At 33.0% G+C, this 25,752-nt stretch overlaps 1 protein-coding gene across 4 annotated transcripts; it reads left to right on the top strand.

The window, feature by feature from the left end:
* On the top strand, nucleotides 1–25,333 carry LOC111051070 (flavin-containing monooxygenase FMO GS-OX5). Of its 4 annotated transcripts, none has more exons than XM_022337497.2 (8): nucleotides 1–167; nucleotides 974–1,164; nucleotides 2,279–2,414; nucleotides 3,096–3,214; nucleotides 4,525–4,702; nucleotides 15,204–15,354; nucleotides 21,256–21,419; nucleotides 23,425–25,333. In XM_022337497.2, exons 2-8 carry the CDS (start codon nucleotides 977–979, stop codon nucleotides 23,776–23,778), a joined length of 1,290 nt encoding a protein of 429 aa, XP_022193189.2. In that variant the 5' UTR covers nucleotides 1–167; nucleotides 974–976; the 3' UTR covers nucleotides 23,779–25,333. The 4 variants fall into 4 exon arrangements, with proteins under 4 accessions (XP_022193189.2, XP_022193187.2, XP_022193191.2 ...); XM_022337495.2 differs by having other exon boundaries at nucleotides 1–266; XM_022337499.2 differs by lacking the exon at nucleotides 23,425–25,333 and adding an exon at nucleotides 22,534–22,657 and having other exon boundaries at nucleotides 1–266.
* Nucleotides 25,334–25,752: the final 419 nt, after the last annotated feature.

The following is a 25,752-nucleotide window of genomic DNA, read 5'->3' as shown; positions in this document are numbered from 1 at the left end:
TCTCTATATCAAATGCAATAACCTCCATCTATCACGTGCCTTTATTGTTAGTTTAGTTTTATATTTTTAAATAGAGTCCATAGGCCTAGTATTTGTTGCATTAGGTATATTTTTTGCTAAATTGAAGATTGTTCAAGAAAGAAATTACCTAATCAATATAAAATTAGGTAAGCCTACCAATGCACCATAAAAATTCCAATAAGTATAGAATTCTCTTCTCAAATTTATTAATTTACCACCAACTTGAGAAGAAGGTCAATTTTAAGGTAGGTATTGTCTATCTTTCTTGACAAAAGACGTTATTCTAGTTATTTTAAAAGTTTTCAATATTCAATTACCAGAGAGAGAAAACTCAAGTTTAGTTTATCGTGAGTACAGTATGGTAATAAATTTACTTTCAATATGCGACTCAAAAATGCTCACCTGAAAAAAATACATTTCAATCTTATCTGCATTCCTACCACTAATCACTAAAACTATAAAGCTGTTATCTCCAAGCTTTTAAGTTTGATAACAATAAGAGAGGATGTAGATTGTAAAACGTTTTGACATTTTAAAGATATTTATTTTAATGTTGCAACAATTGCTTTTTCAGCATCAGTACTCTACTTTAACATTTCAGACGCTGTTGAAATTCCTATTGCAAATTTTTGAATTGCTTCTTATACTCAAATTTGAAAGGTTGTCGTATTTTAATCTATTTTGGTTTAGCGTTTATTATCTACATTTGTAGCTTACATAATTCAAATCATTAACGAACATTAGAATAATATTTTATTCCTGCCTAAAGGTAGGGCTACATAAATTGATTACCGTAGCTTATTTTTACTTTTACTATCATTCATATTAGAAACAATAAAATTCTGTAATTTTCGGTCTGTTTATTTGAAGATGAATAACTGAAAAACATTTAAATACTTCCAGTCGAGCTTTCTTATTATATAAGCTAACTTTTTCTCTCAATTTTCCTCAGACAATGAAAGTGGCTGTAATAGGAGCTGGTGTAGCAGGACTGTGCGCTGCCCGCCATCTTTCCAAGGAGAACATTTCATTCTTGGTTTACGAACAGAATGAAAATATTGGTGGAACTTGGGTGTACTCTGACAACACAACTGAGGACGAATATGGCTTGCCGATACATTCTTCAATGTACAAAAATCTACGGTAAAAAGAACATTAATTTTTCCAATTCCTAAAGAGGAAACTATTAAGAAAATTTATCAATATTTTTCAAATAATTCAACTCAAGTAGATGAGATATAGGATTGATTTCTGGTATTGGTAGTTTCAATAACGATGTTTGAAAATATTGTTATCAAAAATATATATAATGAAACGGTAATGCCGGTATTTTATAAATGGTACAATTTTTAACAAAAACTTCATTAATTATTGATTAGTAATGTACATAACCTCATAGATTTTTGTTATAGACAAAGTGAAATATGAACATGGAAATGAAAATAAACCTATAAGGGATTCACTGAAGTACATTATTTGTTCAACCTTTGTTTGAACAGGAGTGATAGATGTCTGGGTGTCAACCCGTCAATTGGTCAAACGGGTTCATGTGATAACCGGCTGACGCCGACAACTTGACGACTCTCTAAGTAGGTGACATCCAGACAGGGTGACCAGTTGACGCGAGCGAGCAAGGAGACACTCAGTGTTGCAAGGCAACGACATGATGTCACTTAAGATTTAAATTTTAATAGCAGAAAGTGTTCTAGAATGATGATAACTGTGATATCAAATATAATATTTTAGGTTGGCTGAGGCACTATTCACACTAGCGCGACTCAAATCGCATAGCAACTCCATACATCCGCGCTCCAAGTGTGTGTTTTGTCAGCTACGATGACAACATTTTCAATTCAACATTAATGGATTATTAGAAAATTCTGAATAATACTAGCATATTGCATTTTAAAACGAAAACCTAACTCCAAACTTTCCTTCTAACTTCAACATTTAACTAACTTCTCCTTTACACTAATCATTATCCAACCTAAATTGGTGAGATGATCCCTCTTTGGATTTTAGCCGTTACTCATTTGGATTCCCACTCATTTAGAGCAGAGTCTAAATACCAAAACATTTAAAATTGTATAATTATACAAGTTGAAAAATCGGATATGCGCGACTGAAGTCGTACAATTTGAGCTGCGCTAGTGTGAGTAGTGCCTTACTCGCAAATTTTCATTATTCAAAGTTCAATCAAAAAGATCTTCAAATTAAAAAAATATATAGCTAGTTCTCTTCTAATTTTTTATTCCAGCACTAACCTGCCCAAGGAAATTATGCAGTTTATTGGTCATGAATATCATTGTGAGAAATCATTCATCACCTGGACTGATGTTTTGACATACTTGCAAAGTTATGCTGATCGTTATGATCTTCATAAATATATTAAAGTGAGTTATAATAAATTCTTGAATCAACTCTGTAAATAGGAAAGTAAGTCATTTCCCAAGTTCTTTTCAATCAGAAAGCTAATGTCCTAAGGCAAATCTAGATCCTCTACAAATCTATAAGTATCTATAGAATATGCATTTCCATAATATTCAATCAATAGGCTATAACTACGTATTCACAGGTGAGCTTAGCATGTACATGATAGAAAACCAATTTTATAATAGAAATTGACGGGTGAATTTGAAGAATGAGTGCTGATTTTCAGAAATGTATTCTTCTATTTATAGATGTTCCTCACCCTCACTACAAAACCTTCAGTGATTTTCGCATAAAGGGGAAGGCCATGGGTCAGAACAACTGTATTTCCGAGGTATCTAATGAAATGAGTTGATCAAACCATGTGCTTGGTGAGATTTCAGTCCAAGACTGTTTCGGCAGCAGTTGATCACATTTTGAATGAAAAAGACTAAGAAATTGTCAAAAACCACAGATTTATTGATACTTAGAAAGACCGGTTTCGGTTATTACACCATTGTCAATCTCTGATAAACTCAGTTCAGAATAATTGGTGATCACATTTTGGTTATGTGCCTCATCCAAAAGAATTTGTGAAACAATGAAAACTTTCTGGTAGATTCAAATATTTCATCTAATTTACTATTTATTCTTTTTCTTGACAGTTTCGGCATCAAGTCACTCAGGTTTCGCCACTCAACAATACTTGGTCATTGGAGGTGAAGAACTTGAAGTCTGGCGTTATAGAGAAAACTCATTTTGATGCAATTATGGTTTGCAATGGGTCAGTACCACTTCTTAATTAAATTACTCAAATTCAGTATTAGGATTCATTTATTGAATTGGCACAATAGAAAACAACTAGAAACATAAGTATTAGACTATGCTTGTCGCAGTAATATTAATTCAATCATTTGATAAATCTTGGATATCTGACATAGGTGGATTAAGTCCGACTCAGATGAGAACGTTATTTCCGTCATCTCAGATTCACCTTAGATTGTGTACTATTATTCAAGAATAATTCATTTTCACCTAATATTACCGAATAGAAACGGACATTGATGAATTAAATTTCTCAGATACAAAAATATAAAGGTCAAACATCAATTCACATAAAACCATTCATTCATACTGAGGGCAGCAGTCAGTTAAAATATTTTTTACACAAATTGTGAATTGCTTCAACTCAATTTATTTTATATGATCAGGTTACTTATCGTACATTATTTCCCCTTAATGAACATTACATGCATGGTAATCACATAGTGTTACTCCAAGTGCTAGAGCGCGTCTAGTACATTGTGTATAATAACTGTAAAAGTTACCATCTATTACAATACCGTTATGAAAAATCCAGAATTGGTAAACACACACCGATAAAGACTGAATATAGAAAAGGAACATGAAAGAAGGAGTAGAGACATGTACAACATTATATAGTTCCAAGAGGGATTCTTTCTATCTGTACTATAATATATATGTAGAAAGGAATTGGTTTGTACATGTACGGGATAAGAAGTGCATGTTTGATACGCAACATCACGGATGAACTACTGAACTGATCAACTTGAAATGATCTTAATTTATCGAGGACGATTATAGCCCTATTTTCAGCTCGTCAAGTTTTCATTACGTCAAGATTTCAATTCTTCAAGTTTCCAGTTTGTGATACTTTGCTTGAGTGGTCATATTATTCAAGTTCTATCTTCTTCTTCCATATCTTCTATAATCTATACTATAAAGGAAGGAATCGACTTAATGTTCGGGATACGAAATACATGTTTGAAGAATCAAGTCTGAACTACGGAACTGAATAAACTGAATCGCTGATTTACTAAATTTTGCATGAAGAGTCTTAATCTACCGCGGGTGGTTATAAACCTATTCTCATTTCTATTAATCAATTATTATTTCAATAAAAAATGCAATTTGTGATACAAAGTTTACGTTATATAAAAGCTCAATCAAATAGTTTTTCAATTGTAAATTATTACAGATATTAATACTAGGTAACACCTGCTCGTCAATAATAGTAACTCATGATAATTTATTCCATAAATAAACATAGATTTTTAATATTTTGCGTTTTAGGAGTTACAGCACCCCACGTTACCCTGCAATACCTGGAATGGATGATTTCCAAAATACTCAGATGCACAGTCATCAGTATCGAACAAATGAATCATTCAAAAATAAGAAGGTAGTCATTGTGGGCTCAGGACCTTCTGGAATAGACATAGCAATTGACATTGCTTCGGTTGCCCAAGAGGTGAGTTGAAGATGGTTTGTTTAAACTGCACCGCTATTTTATTATTGATAAAGGTAGGCTTTCGCTGATGCAAACTAGCCGGCGTTGTTTGCTGCGGCCAAGAATTATTGAACTAGTTAATTATTAACTATTATTCAACTAGTTCAGATAGTAGAATGGTTCAACTAGTTGAATATCTATTATATTATTTCTATTAAGCGAAATTGTGCAATAATGGAACACTTGATTCAATACAAATATTAAAAGTGAATGGTTTGTGGATGATTGCAAATAAGCAACGGCAGCAAAAACCTACCAACCAGCAACCAACAGCATTCATTCTATGTGTTTGCTACTAATATTATAATGCTCACCAATTAGATTTAGCAACATTAGTTATTTTGGACTAGCACCTGGTTTTTTATTATATATATTTTTTAATTTCAATAATGTAATTCTTGTGATTCGATTAATAAATAAGGTATAGACATTTCACTGTGTAGAGTTGCTGGTTTACTCGTTTCTTTCTGAAATTGGAAGTACTGAACTGCTAATTTGATTCTGATATGGTAATAACGATACTATTAATTTATAATTTCCAGATCTTTTGTGGATTTCCAGTTGAATATCAGTGATAATTAAATTCAATAAGCCTACTACTATGGCATTTTAGTCCTCCTTGACGTACTAAATGAATACAGATTGAAAGCAGAGGAATTTGGAACAGTTTAGTTTAGTCAATTGAATTGTCAAGAATGCATTCAAAATGACCTCAAAAATGCATTTCAAAGTCCATCTGTTCTAACAATAATGTTTGTTGATTTAGAAAAACTGCTATATCAGACAAAATTGACAAATATTTATGTTCACCAAGGTAAAATTTAGATTAATCATTTCAGTAGTAATGTTTGGTCAATTTCTATGGGCTGTGGGTGAGATGCAGTATTGAATGGGGTCTGAACCACCGGGAAGCGATTTTCAAACGTTATTTGTTGATATACTATTTTGTTATTTTAAACACCGTCATATGCAGTCAATTATCTATGAAAATAAACTAGTTTACTTACTGGCTGGAGTACTTTCGGGTTTCAAGAACCCACTTTCAACAGGATGATCCATCGGCCGGATATTTTATAGGTCAGGAAGACCGATTAGTAATTAAACTAAATCGTTTATTCTCATCAATAACTGACTGCATGTCGGTGTTTAAAACAAAAAAATAGTGTGTTAATACATCGCAGTTTGGAATAGATCAAGAAACCGTCATATTTTTTTATTGGTTAAAACATACTCTAATTGGTTATAAATAAAATACCAATGTATATTAAAGAATAATTTTTCACCAAATGTTACTTACACGTATGATTATTATTCTTCAACATAATTCCGTGAAGGTCGAGGCATTTTTCATACCAGTGGACCAGCCTACCAAAACCCTCCTCATGAAATGCTGTCGCCAAATGTGTTTTAAGTGGGCCATGACTTTATTTTGGAGCTTCTCGTTAGTGTAGAAGCTCTGCCCTCAAATTCATGTCTCGAGTTTGTAGAAAAGATATGTTACTAGTGACCAAGTCATGTGCAACAATAAATATTTATTTTATTGTAATATAGAAAACGTATCTAATATAATTATTGTAAGTTTTCTCATTTTGTAATGTTATTTTGGCAAATGAAAATATTATTAATAGTATACCGTCGTATAGTAAAGATAAGTGTTAGATTAGTTGTTTCCATAAGTGGTCACCCATCAAACAGGAGTAACGGTCGCATGAATTTCAACTTATCCAAGCGGTAGCTTATCAGCGCGACCAAGGAACCAATCCATTTCCACTGTTTGATACTAATATTATGTTGTTGACTAACAAATCCTACAAAACTGCGGAATTGCAATAGCAATAATTATTCAATCACTTATTAAAAGCGACTCTGAACACAGATACACAATATATAAAAGAAATGTCCTTCATCTACGATTGAAACGTTTTCGGAGCTGTTGCAATAAAATTGAAAGTTCCACCCAGTTTTAAAATCATAGGATTATGTGCAGTATTTCTAGTTTTGTTGACTCACTGTCCTAAGTACCCATTTTTTATTGCTTAGGGTGAATACATAGTGGAGCGACGAAGGTAGCTTCAAGCTTGAGAGTGTTCGATGTATTTCAAATTTTGAATAGTAGTGCACATAGTGTAACGGTATGTTTTGACTTATTTATAAATACATGCATCACAGTCAACTCAACACTTTCTGGCTTGAATCTACCTTCGCTGCTCCACTTTAATTTCACCATTATTCGTGTTTCATTTACAAACTTGTTTTATATTTATTTATTGAAAAGATACAATATATGAGAGCACCAGGGAGAGATCCTATTATTGCTCTCATAACACACAAATTATACAATGTGATAATATTATACTCATATTGTCATGTTTCAGAATAATATGTAATTATATGAATCAATGTTTCAGAATAATATGTAATGATATGAATCAATGTTTCAGGTTTATTTGAGCCATCATCAAAAAGAATTGTTGAATTCAAAATTTCCTGAAAATGTGAAGCATAAAACTGATATCGCGTTGATAAAAAAGGACAGTGTTGAATTTCAAGACGGATCTGTCGAGAGAGTGGATGTGATATTATACTGTACAGGTAGGTTCTACAAACTATACTAATATCGTATTCGAAGAATGGTCAATATTATACTAGCAGGTAGCCCGTGCTTTGCACTGAGGAAAATTTTGTGTTGTAAAATGCAATTTCCGTATTTTCAGAAATAGAATAATTATTCATTATTTTGTAAAATTATGTGGATAATCTTCATCAGAATCAAATATTGATAGCAAAAAAGTGACTATTTGGTCTCGAACCAGCAAAAATTCATTCATGAGTCGCACGTGCTACCAACTAAGCTATGGAGTTGTAGAAAGCTCTGTTTGATTGGACTGTTATAGTGAGGCAAACCTGGAATCACAAATTGTATAAATTTGCTTTTATTATCAAGAAATAATTTATTAATTTCAATGAAAATAAGCCTATGTCCATCATCGGTAAATTCAGAAAATATTCATGTATTCATGTAAGTTTACAATTTAATTAGTTCATAAGTAATAATGCGTCATTCTTATACCTCCTATCCTGTACATGTATACCTTCATTTATAAAATTACAGATAGATAGATAGCCTTTATTCATCACACTTTCAAATTTAGGATGAATATAAAAGGTCTTTACAACTTTAAAAACACATAAATATTTATTGAAATCACTTACAGAATTGAGAAATTGTAATTTTGTTACAAAACACTTGAAGTTTAAGGTGTGGGTGTTATTTTGGTTCGATGTGACAGCCGTTGGTAATGCGACATACATCCCACCGGCAATCGATTTCTTGCCACACTCATACCAGCATATCAGGCGTAACTTGTGCAACTGCAGCGATCCGAATGTGATCCGATTTCGGAGGTTATTAAGATTGTCTGGTAGAGGCGGAACATAAACCTTATCCTTAATAATGTGAAGAATCTCTATTTGAATATAAAATAAAGGGTTATAGAACATTTAACAAGTGCTCCAGGTTAAATAAGTGTGATGGCATTTGTATATTTGTTAAGGAGGAGGTCATGTTTGAGATTTATTCAATAGATATTTTCAAATCAAATTTCAAATTCTTTATTTGCCATAATACAATACAATTTTTTCAAAACAAAAACACAATTAAAAACTTAATTTAAACATTAACATGAAATAAATAATAATTCTTCTCAAAATTAGCTTATAGGCGTTGCCAGCAAAACCAGAGGTTTGTGTGCTGCAACGAGTATCAATCTTAGAAATCTTAACTTACAAAATTAATAAACCATTTAATCGATATATCAATATTGAAAAAAGAATTAAATGAAAATAAATAATAAACAAAAGGAGTGCTTTATTACAGAGATGGCTATAGGAAAAAACACCTGAATTAAAACTAAAAATCTATATGGAGGTGACAAAAGATAAGGAGATCAATTATGAAAGAGGTTAGATACATTAACAGATCTTATCCATTCAACTATATTTCTTATGGATGACTTAGTTATATGTTTTACTAGAAAGTGTTGAGGTACCAAGTTAATAAGTTTATTGCTGATGTAAGTGAATTGTCTTCGGCAAACAGTTAAGTCAGTTCTATTTATAATATAGTTCGGTTTCGCTCGGAAGTTGTATGACATCATGTATGGTTTAAATATATTTTTACATTTATTCAGGTACAGTATTAAATTTTTTATATAGAGCTGCTTTACCGTTAGCACGGGGAACTCAACAAACAGAAGATTTGTTGGGTAGCGTCTGGGACGGCCAAGAGCGGCTTTTATTACATGTCTTTGCAATACGAGAATCTTGTTCATGTGCGTATCCAAGGCACCACCCCACACCCTGATTCCATACTGAAAAATGGACTGAGCATATTCGCATCCCCGAGACCGCTCAATTTATGAAACTTGTATATGACATGTCTCAATCTTCTACACAGACTATCAATGTGAGCATTCCACTTCAGATGACAGTCGAACATAACGCCTAAATATTTAATTACATTCACTTTTTCTAACGAGCTGCAACCACAGTCCTCGTGCCTCACCCGTTGATATGCGTAATAGGCGCAGTCAGGGGAGTGAATTTTAATACCCGTATGTGACCCTTCCCGGGGGGCTGATCTCACTGAGGGTGAGAAGGCCATGTAAACGCTTTTCTTTGCATTTAGAGTTAATGAATGTTGATCCAGCCATGACTTCACAATAGCCAGACCCGATTCTGTCAATCGCTCCACCTGCCTCCAATCTGGTCCGGTGAAAACCAAGGCAGTATCATCGGCAAAAGATATAGTAGTACAGTTATTAATATTTATTTTTAAGAGATCATTAATGTATATCAAAAATAATATCGGTGAGAGGACTGTACCCTGGGGAAGGCCAAACCCAGTCAATATCATGAAACTTGTTTTTTCATTTAGAGTGAGTACCTGAGATCTATTTTGCAAGTAGCTTTCAAATAATTTTAGAACTGTCCCTCTAAAACCTATACTTTCCAACTTATTCAGAAGGGACCTGTGAGGGATGGTATCATAGGCTTTTGCTAAATCCAGGAATACTGCTAAAGTTTTTTTGTTGCTCTGAAAGTTATCTGTATTATCCTAACTAAATTTGTCATAGCATCCTCAGTTGATTTGCCCTCTTGGAAACCGAATTGATTCTCAGCTAAAAATTTATATTTATTAAGGTATTCTATCAATCGTCGTTTTATAAGTTTTTCAAATATTTTAGATAGATTGCTTATCAAACTGATTGGGCGATAGTTTTCGGGAGCCTTTCTGTCACCTGATTTGAATAGAGGAACTATTTTTGCTATCTTGAAATGAGAAGGAAAATGACCCAATTCAAAACATTTGTTGAATAACACTGACAATGGCTTCGCTATAATATCAGCAATATTCTTCAAACATACATTACCCAGTCCATCCACCCCCGGGGACGAGCCAGATTTCAAGTTTCTGATGATAACTAATACCTCATCGGAGCTCGTTGGACGCATGAAGAATGAATGTGGACTGTCCGCCGCTAAACAACGTAAACGTTGTGCCTCCACTGAGTGTTGTACAATATCGATTCTTTCAGCATAAGTTCTCCCCACTCCAGCAAAATAACTATTTAAAATATCTGGATCAATATTGGGCGGTTTATTTGCACGTTGGATGTCTAGAATTTCTTCTATGCAATTCCAAGTTTTTTTACTATTTCCTTTAGAATTAGAGATTATGTTTTGTAATGCTCAAATTTAGTTTTTCTTATAAGTTTATTTAATAAATTTCTAAATGTTTTGTACCTAGATTGTAATTCAATATTGAATGGCTGACTGTTTAGTTTTTTATGCAATTTATCACGCTCTCTAATGGATCTTATCAGCCCCGGAGTTATCCATTTTTTCAGTGGTCTATTTTTATTTTTATTTTTATCTGTTCACTAGCTGATTTAATATTGCTTATTAACTTACTACAAAATTTATCAATCTTATCATCTAAGTCTATATTTTGATCATTGATGGAAATTTCATTTCCCCAACTTTCTTTTTGTAGCCCTTCTATCAATTTCTTATAATTAATTTTTTCTGTGAAGACCTCTCTTACTTCTTTAAAAAATGTGTTTAGATTTCTCACGTGAAAAGTAGTACAGAAATGATCAGTAATATAGGTTTTCTGTATAGAGCTTATTACATTATCTTCTTTAAAATTTACATTTCTCCAAAATATGTGATCAATACATGTTTTTGTTTTACATGAAATTCTAGTTGGCTTATTCACAAGAGATCTTAGACCATACATCTGCATAAGGCTACTATATTCATTTGCTAGATTACTATTACGCAAAATATCTATGTTTAAATCTCCAATCAAAAGAATATTTTCTGTCTCATGAATGTCAGACAGACTTGCATCTAGCTCATTCAGAAAAAGATCGATATTAGAGGATGGAGACCTGTAAATTGACAAGAGACATATATACAAGAGGCTAACTCGTTAAGTTTGAATGTAGAGATAGGCAATATCAAATTACTGATAATTGCAGTTTATCGCTCCCCTAGTGGTAATGTTGCTACATTCCTAGACAGTATTGAGAATAGCCTCCAATCAATTCAAGATAAGAATAATTGTGTCTTTGTTGGAGATATGAACATTGACTTGAATGCAAATAACAATATAACAAGTGAATATATTCATATACTAAATAAAAATGGTTTTGAATCCTTTATTAATTCTTTCACGAGAGTAACAGAAACTACACAAACTTGTATTGATCATATTTTTCTCAAAACTAATAATAATGATATAAATGAACATTCTTTTAGTAATGTATTAAAAACATCAATTACAGATCACTTTTCGACTACTTTACACATCCATCTATCAAATAACAGACAGACGAAACAAAAAAGTAGCTTTCCTATAATTGATTATGCACTACTGACTAAACGCATCGAAGACGAGGACTGGGGGTTCTTATACTCTAAAAGCTGCATACACATATTCGCGCTTCCAACCCGCACCGAGCACGCTCCTCCCTCGTACCGCCCTCGTACCACCATCGAACGACAGTCGCTCCGCCCACGCACCCATCATGAACGTTACGGAAGATGTTAGATCTTCTCGCGTTCCCTGGTCGAACCACTCTTGCTCGCCGGTCGATCATCAATCGCTCTGCTGGAGTGACGTTCGGTTGCGGACCAGAGCGAGAGTCTGTACGCACCTTAATGATGACGTCGGTATTGATTCATTGACGGAATTGTTTGTGGAGGGACTTAGGTGTCATATAGAGAATTCTACAAAGATGAAATCTATTCCACATAAAAAAACGAGCCTTAAAGCCTTGGATTACACCGGGTCTTATCAAGTCAATAAATGTAAGGGATTCAATGAAATTAAAACTAATTAAACAGCCATATAACACTTTATTAAAAAACAAGTTTAAAGATTATAGAAATATGTTGAATGAATTGATCAATATCACTAAAACAAATTATTATAAAAATAAATTAGAGGAACACAAAAGCAATAGTAATAAATTATGGAATGTTATGAGGGAAATTATTGGTAAAAATGCTGACAAAGGAAATAATATCAAAATTGACCCCAATAAATTAAACAATTTTTTCGCAAATGTAGGTAGAGAATATGCTAGTAAAATTCCGGCTATAAATGTAGATTGTGATGGAATATACAACGACCACTTCCCATTAATAAACGAACATTTTACCCTGAATCCTGTTACGAGTGATGAGATTAAATGTATTATAAAAAATTGAAGAATTCAGCAAGCCCCGGACTAGACCATATCAATAATATTACAATAAAGAAAATATCTACTTGGATTGCAGAACCTTTATGTTTCATCATTAATAAATGCTTTGAGGCTGGTAAATTCCCGATTTGCTTCAAGATAGCCAGAATTAAACCGCTTTTCAAGTCAGGTAACGTTGATCTTCCGGAGAATTATAGACCCATAAGTTTAATCAGTAATCTAGCAAAAATAATGGAGAAAGCAATCAAAACTAGATTGATGGGTTTTATAAACAATCACAACATAATTCATAGGGATCAATATGGCTTCCAAAGTAACAAAAATACTGAGGATGCTCTGGCCGCCTTTACAAATGACATTTCTGAAGCCATGTCTTCCAATAACAACAAATGCCTAGCTATAATGATTGACCTGGCAAAAGCCTATGATACCATACCCCACAATAAATTACTAAAAAAATTGGAGAGGTACGGGATTAGAGGACTCCACCTTGAATTATTTAAGTGATCGGACACAATTAATATCTGATAACAACAGTTACAAATCAAATACTACAAAACTTAACAACTTTGGATTACCACAAGGTACCGTCTTGTCCCCGATTTTATTTTTACTTTATATCAACGACATCTTTAAACTCAATATTGATAGTTCGAAAATAATCTCCTTTGCTGACGATACGGCTGCAATAGTTAAGGACCGCTCATGGTTAGAGACGTACTCGAGAGCGGAAAGAGTAATATCCATTGTTAAACAATGGCTTGATATTAATATATTGAGTATAAATACACCAAAAACTAAATATATTACATTTTCTCCTACAATAGTTGGTCAACCAAATGATGCTATGAATTTAAAAATACATACTAATTGTGATTTTGAGAAATGGAAGGATTGTGCATGCTGTAATATTACATTTTTTCTCGATTGGAATCGAATCTTCAATTCGAGATCTATAAAACTTTATAGTAAATATCAGAGTAATCGATATACGGACAACTTTTTGACTGAGAATTTATCGTAAATGATTGTGTTGCATGTTCCATGGTGTCACCGAGGCTGAGTTGACAGAATTAACAGATAAATGGATTATTTAAATAGAGATGATATATAAAAATTTAAAATAATAGTTTCAAAATAAAGTTTTATTGAGAACAAATATAAAATGTGAATTCTAAACTTGTAATTTATAATTTTTTGGTGACGTGTCCATGACGTCGACACTGATTTTGAGATGTGGTTTTGTTCTGACGAGGAAGCTTCTCTTTCTGAAATTGGAAGTACTGAACTGCTAATTTGATTCTGATATGGTAATAACTTATACGTAATGGTAATAATTTATAATTTCCAGATTTTTCATGGATTTCCAGTTGAATATCAGTGATAATTAAATTCAATAAGCCTACTACTATGGCATTTTAGTCCTCCTTGACGTACTAAATGAATACAGATTGAAAGCAGAGGAATTTGGAAAAGTTTAGTTTTAGGAATAGGTCAAGAAACCGTCATATTTTTTTCAACCTTCAATTGGTTATAAATAAAATACCAATGTATATAAGAGAATAATTTTTCACCAAATGTTACTTACACGCATGATTATTATTCTTCAACATAATTCCGTGAAGGTTGATGCTGCCGTCAAATGAGGTTAAGTGGGCTATGACGTTGTTTTGGAGCTCGTCGGTAGTATGGAAGCTCTGCGCTCAAAGTCATGTCTTGAGTTTGTGAAAAAGATATGTTACTAGTGGCTAAGTTAGGTGCAAAAATGAATATTTATTTTATTGTAACATAGAAAACGTATCTAATTTAATTATTGTAAGTTTTCTCATTTTGTAATGTTATTTTGGCAAATGAGAATATTATTTTTATTTAGTATACCGTCGTATAGTAAAGATAAGTGTTAGATTAGTTGTTTCCACAAGTGGTCACCCATCAAACAGGAGTAACGGTCGCATGAATTTCAACTTATCCAAGCGGTAGCTTATCAGCGCGACCAAGGAACCAATCCATTTCCACTGTTTGATACTAATATTATGTTGTTGACTAACAAATCCTACAAAACTGCGGAATTGCAATAGCAATAATTATTCAATCACTTATTAAAAGCGACTCTGAACACAGATACACAATATATAAAAGAAATCTCCTTCATCTACGATTGAAACGTTTTCGGAGCTGTTGCAATAAAATTGAAAGTTCCACCCAGTTTTAAAATCATAGGACTATGTGCAGTATTTCTAGTTTTGTTGACTCACTGTCCTAAGTACCCATTTTTTATTGCTTAGGGTGAATACATAGTGGAGCGACGAAGGTAGCTTCAAGCTTGAGAGTGTTCGATGCATTTCAAATTTTGAATAGTAGTGCATATAGTGTAACGGTATGTTTTGACTTATTTATAAATACATGCATCACAGTCAACTCAACACTTTCTGGCTTGAATCTACCTTCGCTGCTCCACTTTAATTTCACCATTATTCATGTTTCATTTACAAACTTGTTTTATATTTATTTATTGAAAAAGATACAATATGTGAGAGCACCAGGGAGAGAACCTATTATTGCTCTCATAACACACAAATTATACAATGTGATAATATTATACTCATATTGTCATGTTTCAGAATAATATGTAATTATATGAATCAATGTTTCAGAATAATATGTAATGATATGAATCAATGTTTCAGGTTTATTTGAGCCATCATCAAAAAGAATTGTTGAATTCGAAATTTCCTGAAAATGTGAAGCATAAAACTGATATCGCGTTGATAAAAAAGGACAGTGTTGAATTTCAAGACGGATCTGTCGAGAGAGTGGATGTGATATTATACTGTACAGGTAGGTTCTACAAACTATACTAATATCGTATTCGAAGAATGGTCAATATTATACTAGCAGGTAGCCCGTGCTTTGCACTGAGGAAAATTTTGTGTTGTAAAATGCAATTTCCGTATTTTCAGAAATAGAATAATTATTCATTATTTTGTAAAATTATGTGGATAATCTTCATCAGAATCAAATATTGATAGCAAAAAAGTGACTATTTGGTCTCGAACCAGCAAAAATTCATTCATGAGTCGCACGTGCTACCAACTAAGCTAAGATTGTTTGATTGGACTGTTATAGTGAGGCAAACCTGGAATCACAAATTGTATAAATTTGCTTTTATTATCAAGAAATAATTTATTAATTTCAATGAAAATAAGCCTATGTCCATCCTCGGTAAATTCAGAAAATCTTCATGTAAGTTTACAATTTAATTAGTTCATAAGTAATAATGCGTCATTCTTATACCTCCTATCCTGTACATGTATACCTTCATTTATAAAATTGCAGATAGATAGATAGCCTTTGTTCATCACACTTCAAAATTTAGGATGAATATAAAAGGTCTTTACAACTTTAAAAACACATAAATATTTATTGAAATCACTTACAGAATTGAGAAATTGTAATTTTGTTACAAAACACTTGAAGTTTAAGGTGTGGGTGTTATTTTGGTTCGATGTGACAGCCTTTGGTAATGCGACATACATCCCACCGGCAATCGATTTCTTGCCACACTCATACCAGCATATCAGGCGTAACTTGTGCAACTGCAGCGATCCGAATGTGATCCGATTTCGGAGGTTATTAAGATTGTCTGGTAGAGGCGGAACATAAACCTTATCCTTAATAATGTGAAGAATCTCTATTTGAATATAAAATAAAGGGTTATAGAACATTTAACAAATGCTCCAGGTTAAATAAGTGTGATGGCATTTGTATATTTGTTAAGGAGGAGGTCATGTTTGAGATTTATTCAATAGATATACAAGAGGCTAACTCGTTAAGTTTGAATGTAGAGATAGGCAATATCAAATTACTGATAATTGCAGTTTATCGCTCCCCTAGTGGTAATGTTGCTACATTCCTAGACAGTATTGAGAATAGCCTCCAATCAATTCAAGATAAGAATAATTGTGTCTTTGTTGGAGATATGAACATTGACTTGAATGCAAATAACAATATAACAAGTGAATATATTCATATACTAAATAAAAATGGTTTTGAATCCTTTATTAATTCTTTCACGAGAGTAACACAAACTACACAAACTTGTATTGATCATATTTTTCTCAAAACTAATAATAATGATATAAATGAACATTCTTTTAGTAATGTATTAAAAACATCAATTACAGATCACTTTTCGACTACTTTACACATCCATCTATCAAATAACAGACAGACGAAACAAAAAAGTAGCTTTCCTATAATTGATTATGCACTACTGACTAAACGCATCGAAGACGATGACTGGGGGTTCTTATACTCTAAAAGCTGCATACACATATTCGCGCTTCCAACCCGCACCGAGCACGCTCCTCTCTCGTACCGCCCTCGTACCACCATCGAACGACAGTCGCTCCGCCCACGCACCCATCATGAACGTTACGGAAGATGTTAGATCTTCTCGCGTTCCCTGGTCGAACCACTCTTGCTCGCCGGTCGATCATCAATCGCTCTGCTGGAGTGACGTTCGGTTGCGGACCAGAGCGAGAGTCTGTACGCACCTTAATGATGACGTCGGTATTGATTCATTGACGGAATTGTTTGTGGAGGGACTTAGGTGTCATATAGAGAATTCTACAAAGATGAAATCTATTCCACATAAAAAAACGAGCCTTAAAGCCTTGGATTACACGGGTCTTAACAAGTCAATAAATGTAAGGGATTCAATGAAATTAAAACTAATTAAACAGCCATATAACACTTTATTAAAAAACAAGTTTAAAGATTATAGAAATATGTGAATGAATTGATCAATATCACTAAAACAAATTATTATAAAAATAAATTAGAGGAACACAAAAGCAATAGTAATAAATTATGGAATGTTATGAGGGAAATTATTGGTAAAAATGCTGACAAAGGAAATAATATCAAAATTGACCCCAATAAATTAAACAATTTTTTCGCAAATGTAGGTAGAGAATATGCTAGTAAAATTCCGGCTATAAATGTAGATTGTGATGGAATATACAACGACCACTTCCCATTAATAAACGAACATTTTACCCTGAATCCTGTTACGAGTGATGAGATTAAATGTATTATAAAAAATTTGAAGAATTCAGCAAGCCCCGGACTAGACCATATCAATAATATTACAATAAAGAAAATATCTACTTGGATTGCAGAACCTTTATGTTTCATCATTAATAAATGCTTTGAGGCTGGTAAATTCCCGATTTGCTTCAAGATAGCCAGAATTAAACCGCTTTTCAAGTCAGGTAACGTTGATCTTCCGGAGAATTATAGACCCATAAGTTTAATCAGTAATCTAGCAAAAATAATGGAGAAAGCAATCAAAACTAGATTGATGGGTTTTATAAACAATCACAACATAATTCATAGGGATCAATATGGCTTCCAAAGTAACAAAAATACTGAGGATGCTCTGGCCGCCTTTACAAATGACATTTCTGAAGCCATGTCTTCCAATAACAACAAATGCCTAGCTATAATGATTGACCTGGCAAAAGCCTATGATACCATACCCCACAATAAATTACTAAAAAAATTGGAGAGGTACGGGATTAGAGGACTCCACCTTGAATTATTTAAGTGATCGGACACAATTAATATCTGATAACAACAGTTACAAATCAAATACTACAAAACTTAACAACTTTGGATTACCACAAGGTACCGTCTTGTCCCCGATTTTATTTTTACTTTATATCAACGACATCTTTAAACTCAATATTGATAGTTCGAAAATAATCTCCTTTGCTGACGATACGGCTGCAATAGTTAAGGACCGCTCATGGTTAGAGACGTACTCGAGAGTGGAAAGAGTAATATCCATTGTTAAACAATGGCTTGATATTAATATATTGAGTATAAATACACCAAAAACTAAATATATTACATTTTCTCCTACAATAGTTGGTCAACCAAATGATGCTATGAATTTAAAAATACATACTAATTGTGATTTTGAGAAATGGAAGGATTGTGTATGCTGTAATATTACATTTTTTCTCGATTGGAATCGAATCTTCAATTCGAGATCTATAAAACTTTATAGTAAATATCAGAGTAATCGATATATGGACAACTTTTTGACTGAGAATTTATCGTAAATGATTGTGTTGCATGTTCCATGGTGTCACCGAGGCTGAGTTGACAGAATTAACAGATAAATGGATTATTTAAATAGAGATGATATATAAAAATTTAAAATAATAGTTTCAAAATAAAGTTTTATTGAGAACAAATATAAAATGTGAATTCTAAACTTGTAATTTATAATTTTTTGGTGACGTGTCCATGACATCGACACTGATTTTGAGATGTGGTTTTTGTTCTGACGAGGAAGCTTCTCTCTCTAAAAATGATGGCTGGCAGCGTGTGTTCTAATTTTGTGCTCTCTGAATATTTTTCTGTTTAAGTGAATTATTAATGTTTTAAATTGAGTTTTGAACAGTTTATAGTGTTCTATTTTGTCTATAATTAATTGATTTGTGTGTCTACAAGCCTATAGCCATTGTTTTTCAACTATATAAGTGGATAAGTATTTAGCTCGTAATGATTTTAGATGCTTAAGCGTGTAAGATATTGTTCTTTGTGTATTTGTGTAGTATATTGCCAAAATTCTTCTGAAGATTATAAGTTGATTTGCTCTGAAAACTGGATTTCTCATTCATAGGCGATAGATCCATTCATAGTTTATCAAGAATCTATTACGTTGGAGCCGATAACTTTCATTAGGTTAATAGGTGAAAAATGCTATCCAACCGAATTAGGAGAAATTGGTAGCACGGCAATGCCCTCAACTAAAAAATGAAAAATCTATAAAGTTTCTGGGCATCATGGTTGATTGTAACCTTAAGTGGGAGCCTCATATAGAATATATTTGTAAACGCTTAAAATTTATTTCCTTTATCTTTTATAAAGTCCGTAAAATATTAGACATTATATTACTTAGGGTCCTTTACTTTGCCTATGTTCAATCGGTGCTGCAATATGGGTTAGTGGTATGGGGAGGAGCATATGAAGTTTTCATGAATAAATTTTTTACATTTCAAAAAATGATAATAAAAGCAATTGTTAATAAGCCAAGGGCTTTTTCTAGTAGTGAAACATTTGCCGAATTTAAAGTGATGACAGTACGTCAAATTTATATAAAGAAACTTCTCTACTATGCATGGATGAGGAAGGATGAATTTACAGTGAATAATAACGTTTCTATGTATAACCTGAGAGTTACATCTCATAACATTTATAATATTAACTATTCAGATTTGACAATAGTGCGAAGACAATTGGGGTATCTTAGCTCAAAAATAATAAATATCATGCCAAATGCATTGTCAGAATCTCTTTCTAATAGGGGTAGACAGAGGATGGAACAGATAAATAAGTGGGTGATACAAACATTTTTTTTCGACATCAGTGAAATATTATAATTACTAGTAATTTGTTGTTAACTTCGATTTTTTGTAGCTTTGATTATTAGTAAATTTTTATATTGTTTAAACAGCTGATACTCTCACTCAGCGGTCAGGGTTTTGCCCTTGCTGGGTGGTGCCATGTAATTTCAATTTATTTGTAAAATAGCATAATATTATAATCTAGAATATTTCTTTTGTAAGTATTTTTATTTTGTATTTTGTTTTTATGGGCAATAAAGATGTTTGAAAAAAAAATAAAACCCCACAGGAATTAAATCCGGTGAGCGAGGTGGCCATGCAATTGGCCCTGCATGATAAATCCAGCAAATTTGAAAGCAGTTGTCTAGAAAAACCCGAACTTCTCCGTGGAAATGAGCTGGTGTACCATCATGCTGGAAGTAAAAGGACACTTTTTAGTCCATATTTTTAAGCATGACGGTGCACCAGCTCATTTCCACGGAGAAGTTTGGGATTTTCTAGACATTCGTTTTCAACTTCGCTGGATTGGCCGTGCAGGGCCAATTGCATGGCCACCTCGCTCACCAGATTTAACACCGATGGATTTCCTGTGGGGTTTCATTAAGGATAAGGTTTATGATCCGCCTCTACCAGACAATCTTAAAGACCTCCAAAATCGGATCACATTCGGATCACTACGGTTGCACAAGTTACGCCTGATATGCTGGTACAAGTGTAGTAAGAAAGCGATTTCTTACCGATTAAAATCGATGGAATGTATGGCGCATTACCAACGGCTGTCACACCAAAATAATAACACCCACACCTTTAACTTGGAGTGTTTTTCAACAAAATGACACCTTTCTCAAAAATTCTGTAAGTAACTTCAATACATATTTATGCGCTTTCAAAGTTATAAAGTCCTTTATTAATTACCCTGTATTACAAGTGTGGGCAAAGTTGCTCAAGCATTAAATTCGCGTTTTACGCTTTTAATACATGAGTAGCTATTCTTAATTTTAGCATGTAAATGCATGCATGTGTAAACACACTGAACATGCGCAGCGAGTGTAAAGTAAACTAATGCGCAAACGCAGCCAACGTAAAATAAATTATCGGTTATCTACCCGAACATTTGCTATTTTACGATGTGTTTTCAGTATGTAAAGAAGTGTTCTACAAGTGTTGTAGAAAAAGTTGATTTTCAATGAGCCTCGCATTATCAGCAGTAACTAAATGCTGCACTATTCAATCGTTCTGTTCAATACTGAATACTTAATTCATTCTCTGGTAACTAGCCTATAATGTGATACATTGAACAAATTTTCAATTTTTCCAGGTTACATTTACCATTTTCCATTTTTGTCTAATGATTGTGGAATCACAGTTGACGATAATTATGTGCAGCCTCTTTACAAGCACCTTTTCAATATAAATCATCCTACTATGTGCTTCATTGGTATTCCTTGGAAGACATTGATTTTTCTTCTTTTTGAGCTTCAGGTGAGAATAGATTTATTAAAAAAAAGAGAAGTTGTTGATACATTAAACGGAAATGCTACTTCTTAGCGAACCATAAGTAAATAATAGATTAGTGCACAACAATCAAACTAAAACCTCACAGGAAAAGCTGGTGGAATAAACTCAAAATGCATCACATATAATCTTTAAAATCATAGTTTAAACCACAAAATGATCGGATTTAATTGCTCACTTGCCTATAACTTTCATCAGTCAGAGTTACGCCGGTTACACATTGGGCGGTTTCTGCCGCCGCGGTAATTTCGCCGTCGCCGCCGTTCGAGCAGTAGTCTATAGACTTAAATGGAAGCTTACAAAATGGGCGGCAGAAACGCCGCGCGGCCATATTACTATTGGCGGCAGCTGTGCAGCCGTCCACTGCCACTGCGGCTGGCGGTGTTTTTGCCGCTCTTGTCTACGCAGTGACGTACGTGACCAAATGAGCGTTTACACATTTGGCGGTTGTCTACCGTCGCCGCTGATCAGTCGCCTTTCCCAGTTGCTCCAAGTCAGAGAGGTCTTTGAAAATCAGCCTTTTAATTTGTGTCTTGTTGTAAAGTTTGTGAGTTGTTTATAACATTTACATGTATTTATTGTTTTAAGTGTTTGTGGTTGACGAGTGTGAGAAAATGAGTGAGTTAATAGACAATGAATTGTTAATATCATTATTTGTAGAACAGTGGCCAGTTTTGTGGGTCATGTTGGCAATAAAACTGTTAATTTTTTTATATAACATTGAAGTACCTACGTGTTATCCATATGCAACTTGTACAAACATACTCTTAGTTCATATGAGGCCCGTAATGTTTTAGATAGCAGTATAGATAATCATCAAATGTTATAGAATAGGCAAAACTTCTGTGCTTTCCCTGCTAAAATACATAAAATGTAACTTACCTTGAAGTTACAGCAAGAATTTCTATAGGTTGCACACAATTCCTCAGCTGTGAATTTTTCCTTTGGATTTTGTCTTTAATGTGGCCATGTAACTCATCAAATGAAGAAACAGACATACGAAAATGATTAAAGAATTTTGCCTCGTCATTTCTCAAGTCTTCAAACAACGTACAAAATGCTCCTACTTCTTTCCTTTCAGGTTTATGGGATGAATCCAAACAAGGCGATTTCTCTGCTGTCTTCTTTTCCTTCGACGGTACAACAAAAGTGCTAAAAGTTGTTGCCTTTCCATTTTGAGTTGAACACTTAATAATATATACTTTGAAAAATGTGCAAAATACAATTAACTGAACACTCATGAAACAGAGAAGTTACAACACATTTGCGTTGAAGAACTATAATAATTATTTTGGCTACTGATCATACGTGGCGGTAATTTTGCCGCTCGAAGTTTGGCGGTATTTTTGCCGCTGAATGTGTAAGCTTGACTATTTTTCGAGGCGGCGACGGCAGTTTCGCCGCCGCGGCAGAAACCGCCCAGTGTGTAACCAGCGTAAGAAATAAGTAAAACTAAGTTCACATAGTTTACTGTTTGGCATGATTTTTCATACCAAAAACCTGAAAATTGTTTTTCAATCAATCATATCGTAATAATACAAGACTTAACCTATTTCGGACTATGTGTAACCTTATCTAAATGTGGGAGAGGAATAGCACAAAGGTTACCTTATTTTTCTCTCTTTATCATTTTGGTGATGTTCTTATTGTATCAATCGATAAAGAATAATAGCATCATAAAATATTGTATCAATAAATAAAGAATAATAAAATCATAAATATCGTGGTGAGGATAAGGAATGCAGTTATGATGTCCAAGTCTCCTATCTAGTCTTAGTCAGTTATGTTTAGAATCTGCAAAATAGTTTGAAATTGCTGTGTCGTAGATGTTAATATTTTATGTTTTGGAAAAAATTGATTTTATTTGTTGTTAACGTTAAGCATTCTTATGAACGTTCTATTTTTAAAGCAAGCGTTTCAACTCTTCTATATCCATGATTCCATAATTATTATATGAATCAATTTTTTCTAGGTACTCTCATTCATCAGCGTCATAAAAGGCAAAACGAAATTACTGAGCAAAAGCGAAATGTTTGATGATCTAAGAAATGACATAGAAATTCGTAAATCTAATGGAGAAGCCACTCGTTATTACCATAGAATGGGTACAACCAACATGAGAAGCTACATAGGAAATTTGACATGTATCTTCAAGATTGATCCACTTCCAGAAGTTATTTTCAAAATATATGATAAAACAACTGAACGACGGAAAGAGAGTCTACTGTATTACAGAGAGGACTTCTACAAAATAATCGATGATTATAATTTTTCGTTTTATAATAATCAATCTGTAATAGGTTCAGATGTTGATTCGAATTCATGACAAAATGGCCAAAAAATTGAATAATCCTGAGTTCAGCTGCTTTATCAATAGTATCCTCTATCTTGAAATGGAAATGTATAAATATCTACATTTTTATGTAAGGATACTTATTAGACAGTGGGCTAGAGACCAGTAAGTTTCGTAATGGCCAATATTAGCAAAGATATCATCATAATAGATGATGATTCTATTACTATTAATAATTCAAGTGATTCACAAACTTATAAAGTGGAACTACCAATGTATTAAAAAGTATGAAACTTCAAATTTGTTAAAAAGTGATGTGAAAAAAGCATGTGAAAATTTTTTCATCAGGACAGTATAAAGTTCTCTAGTAGTACTGACTAGTCTAGTAGGAATTAATTCATATCTAGTAGTTGTAGGCAAGCGCAATATTCTTATAACTGGTCATAACCATGCCAACGAGGGTATATGTGTATGTCTAGATGAACTATCTTTCAAAGTGAGACCAGCCGACACTTAAGTGTGAAACATTTTTTCAACAGGACAGTATAAACGATTCAAATTCTCTAGTAGAACTTGAAAATGTTGACTTAAAAGTAATGTTGACATTTAAGTAAGTCTTTTTTTAATTGCAAGAAGGTTAAATTTGAGAATGGTTCATCATTAAAACTAGAATTGGTGTTTAGTAGTGATGATGTAGATGAGGCGCTGGGTGGTGGGGGAGGGGGTGAAGTTTGGTGGTGAGAAGACGAAGTGAGGGGGGTAGGTAAGCAGATAACTGTCAAACCTACTGATGTATTCGAAAGTGAAGATGACCAAGATATTTCAAATGCTTTTGATTTAATTGAGAGGGATGTGAAATATAATTATATTTAAAATCATTGTTTGGTATCATGCAAATTATGGTTTGTTAATAAATAGTTTAGTTTAAAAGAAAACATTTTATTTACTACAAAACATTACAAAGAATTTTTGAAACATTACGAGGAACTGAGCACTGAAAACAGTATTGTCTTCCACTACGACTATGTTGACTAAACAAGTTAACAATGATTCTATGCAGTTTTCACTCATGTAACTCCTCCATCCCTAAAGAGAACATCAGGGAGTGGATGAGCTGCAAGAACGGGTTGCACATTTTTAAATATTTTTTTATAAACAATTATGATAATAGTTACTGGAAGTACGATATACAGTGGAGAAGTCCATAGACTAATGCTTGTTGTAAAATTACTTTGTTCCCTTATGGGGGTGTACTTGTTGACATCAATCGGATTAAAATTAAGATGTTCTAAATTAATTGTGAATTCTGGTTCCTGGTCTTCATTCATAGTATTAATAACGTTCGATAACTTAAGTCTATACTTCAATTCAGACAAATGATTAAGTTTCTTCATTTGGAAAGATACACAAATAGCTATTCAATTCTGGAATCCATTTGACAATACTATTATCTATTTTCATTTTACTATATTTACAATTTGATGTAGTTCCTAATTCAATAATTCCTTTTTCACATTTTAATTTGTCATGATACAGATTTTCTATAGAACAAATAAAATTTGAACTTGTTTTCCTAGTACATTCACTAGTCAGACCTTCAATTGATATTTCTCTCTTTTTATAAATATCGGTTGACTTTAGTAAGTATCTGATTTTAGGTATGACAGTTATATATTCATTTTGAAACATATTAAGTACAAAAAAAAACTTGTATAGGTTATAATTTGATTCATCTACGATTAGTAAGTTTAAAAAGTAAATAATCTCTTTAGACGTTAGTTTACAGTTTACATCTATCAAATTTTCTAATTGCCACATATTTTCCAATTCAGGTTTCAATGGTAATTTGTTCTGATAGTAAACAGTAATCTTGGTTATCTGATAGTACAATTTTTTAGTTGAAATAATACTAGGATGTAGAATTTCAATTTACAGAATGTTAAAGAATTTTCAATATCTTGGATCAAACTTAATACAATGTTATATAAAATATGAAACTGGTTCAGC

This window comes from Nilaparvata lugens, chromosome 1, assembly GCF_014356525.2.
Source record: "Nilaparvata lugens isolate BPH chromosome 1, ASM1435652v1, whole genome shotgun sequence".
In the NCBI taxonomy this organism is placed as follows: Eukaryota; Metazoa; Arthropoda; class Insecta; order Hemiptera; family Delphacidae; genus Nilaparvata; species Nilaparvata lugens.
This window is presented reverse-complemented; position numbering and strand designations above follow the sequence as displayed.